Source organism: Populus euphratica, unplaced genomic scaffold (genome assembly GCF_000495115.2).
Source record: "Populus euphratica unplaced genomic scaffold, PopEup_1.0 scaffold1.1, whole genome shotgun sequence".
NCBI lineage: Eukaryota > Viridiplantae > Streptophyta > Magnoliopsida > Malpighiales > Salicaceae > Populus > Populus euphratica.
The window spans coordinates 8630784-8633821 of record NW_011499845.1 but is presented as its reverse complement, the minus strand read 5'-3'; the positions used below and the strand labels follow the sequence as shown (position 1 = coordinate 8633821).

General features: G+C 40.7%; 1 protein-coding gene across 1 annotated transcript; it reads right to left on the bottom strand.

The window, feature by feature from the left end:
• Positions 1 to 470: 470 nt before the first annotated feature.
• On the bottom strand, positions 471 to 2673 carry LOC105127700 (uncharacterized). The gene is made up of 3 exons (XM_011029084.1): positions 1665 to 2673; positions 1371 to 1563; positions 471 to 1274 (listed from the first exon to the last, which is right to left on the bottom strand). The coding sequence occupies exons 1-3, from the start codon at positions 2070 to 2072 to the stop codon at positions 709 to 711; spliced, it is 1167 nt and encodes a 388-aa protein (XP_011027386.1). The 5' UTR covers positions 2073 to 2673; the 3' UTR covers positions 471 to 708.
• Between the last annotated feature and the right edge of the window lie 365 nt (positions 2674 to 3038).

Genomic DNA, 3038 nt, shown 5'->3' with positions numbered 1-3038 from the left:
GGAAAGCTAAAGAACGAAATAAAAACAAAAACCCAGGTGGAGTAGTGCTAGACCAATAAAAAAGCTTTAAACATGGAAAGCTAAAGAGAATATCACGCCATTCTAGTGAAGTTTTATTTTTGCCTCCTCCCTCACGGAGTCCGAGACTCCACGAGCCATTGCCGTCATCATCGACAACAATAACAACACCCCCCAGGCACCTCCACTCCCGCGGAGTCCGAGACTCCACGAGCCACTGCCGTCATCATCGACAACAATAGCAACAACCCCCAGGCACCTCCACTCCTGCAATATTTCTTAAAGAAAATTGATAAAATAAATACATTTTAAAAAGTAATTTGCCTAGAAAGATAAGTTCTGTTTAAAAAAAAAACCCTAATGGAAAGCTTCATCCTCCTTTGTTCCCTTTTTGGAAACAGTACCTAATGGAAATGGATATGCCACCCCCAAACTTCTAATAGTGCCTGACATTTAGAGTAACGAGGTTCCTCAGGTGCTTTAATATTTTTAGTATTTTTTTCTGATTTCTAGTATTTACATAATTGTTTTTTTATTACATCGACGGTGGATTCACCTGCCTCAGATATTACACAACCCATCATCTCGAAAAACAAAAGAAAAAAAAAGATATATTCATATTTATATATAGCACTGATATTTTTTTTCCTATTTTTTAAGCCTCAGAAAAATAAAAAAATCCAAAAATTTTTATGGTTTCTCCTTAAGGAGAGAAGCTAATCCAGTCACCATCCTGGATCCTCTCTCTACGCCTTTCGGTTTCACCGCCGGTGGCTGCCACGCCACTGTCTCCACCTTTTTTTCATCCTCGTCCGAAATTTTATTCGGCGAAGAAATTAACGACTCGGAATCCAACGTCGGGGTATCCTCTCCAAAAATCAGCTCAAACTCTCCACAGCAATCGTCACTGATCTCCAAGGACTTCTCGTTTTGCCCTTCAGTTTTGTTGCTGTTGTTATTCAAAACGTTTTCATTTAGTCTGGTATAAGGTGAGAGCCATTTAGCACGCATGTACTCGGCTTTTCTCCAAGGAGGAAAATGCATGCCTTTCTTCTTCAAGCTCTGTTTGGCTGCCTCCGATACGACCGACACGATCTGTCCAAGCCGATCTGATTTTCCGACGAAGATATACGGCAACGATTGCAGGATGGCCTTGTAGGCCCCAGTCGATCTCGCTATTTCAAATTCCGATTTGAAATCAATATCGATTATCAATCTCTCTTCTTCAATTATCACATCCACGTACTTGTATTCACCTGATCAAAGAACAAAATTAAAATAAAATCAACAATTTTCTTTTTGAGTTGTAGACTGGAAAAAAAAAAAAAACAGGGAAGGAATTGTAGTCGTACCGGCAGGGAAAGAGGGGGATTTGTCCCATTTAGACTTGCAAATTGAGGAATGGTAGCCGAGAGATGTTAATCCATCGGCTACCATCTTCCTCAAAAAATCATCTTTCTGTTTGTGGTTCTTGTTCTTCTCCAAAATCATTGCAGTGTCTGCTAGAAGATTTCTCTCGGCAACGCTCGCACAAGGAATCAAACTCTGCCATTTTTAAACACCAAGCGAAGACATCACCATTTTAGCTCTCTGAAGATTTATTTCAGAAAATTGAAAGAAATGATCTTATTTTGTTATTTAATTACCTTGAGAAAATCACAGGCGTCGCCAGAAGGAGCTGTACCCATAGATTCCCCGAAACCATTACCAAATACATCAAATTCATCATCGGAGCTGTCGTTGCCATTTCCGTTGAAGCAATTGCAGCGGTGGCGGCCACGAAATGGCTTGTCGTTGGATTCCTCAATGTAACTCTGCACCATTTTAGCCAAACAAACCGAGCTTGGCTCGAACTGCTCATCTTTACTGTTAACCCCATACTGAACTTCAATACTGCTAGGTGGTTTGTCCACAGAGGAAATCCTCAGCACGCTTGGTAACTGCCGGTCAAAGAGTCTCTTCAGACGCGATTTCAGAACCGGTTTAGCCGGTTCAGCTCGAACTGGTGCCTGAGAATCGATATCTATTGGTTGGATCTTCATAGGGAAAGGCATAACAGAGAATGAAGGTTAATAAGTATTGATTGCTATGGAGTTTTAAACACTTTCTCCTGGTCAGTTCTGCAGCTGCTCCATATTCAGAGCTACCTAGCCGCTCTCATAGATTTGCTTCCTTAGACAGTGACCGCCTAATCATCAATGATTCATTCTGATCCTGATAAACCTTGCTTTGTACGTTTTCATGAAAAATCAATGCGTGCTGGTTAAAATTAAACCTCCTCTGCTAAGCTACCAATATTATCTCCCTTTTCACAAAAAAAGAACCCCACTCAAAGCCCTGAGCAAATGAGTTAATCTACCAAAATTTGATCAAAAGAAAAATCTAGAAGAACAAAAGTAAAACTTGGAGACTATGCAAGAGAGGACGATGGGTTTTAGCTTTGGGTCTTTTCGTGTAAGACATGACGGCGATGGTCGGAAACGCGGACATTGCGTATAGAGTTAGAATAAGTCATCGCCGGAATATTCATTTCTCCGGCGAGATACAAATCGACTGCTACGGTTAGAAATTTGAAGGAGATTAAAGGAGACTCATAGAGACAGTTCTTTCAAGGAGGAGTGTGGAGACTGATGGACTGGCTCAAATGGATGGGGTTTTTACAATTTATAGGGGAAAATGGTGTTGCTGACGTGGATTTCTCAAGCCATGTAGACTCGGAAATGGCAGGTTTCCTCCTGATTTTGCAGGTAGTTTTTTTATGTGGACCTGGTTCTATAATTCCACCTGCAACTGTTTAAACAAATAAAAAATCAAAGGACCTCGTGATTGGCTTGTTATTTTCGTAATTACAAGATTGACCTCCCGTGGTGCTGGGGTTGCGGGGGTACGTGCAATGGTGGTGTTTGTGATTAGTGGGGTAAATTTGAAATTTGAATAGTAGTGGGAAATGGATGCCTGACATTGTGTAACACGTAAGGAGCATCAGTCTTGTATATTAAATATAATTAAAACTTATTATT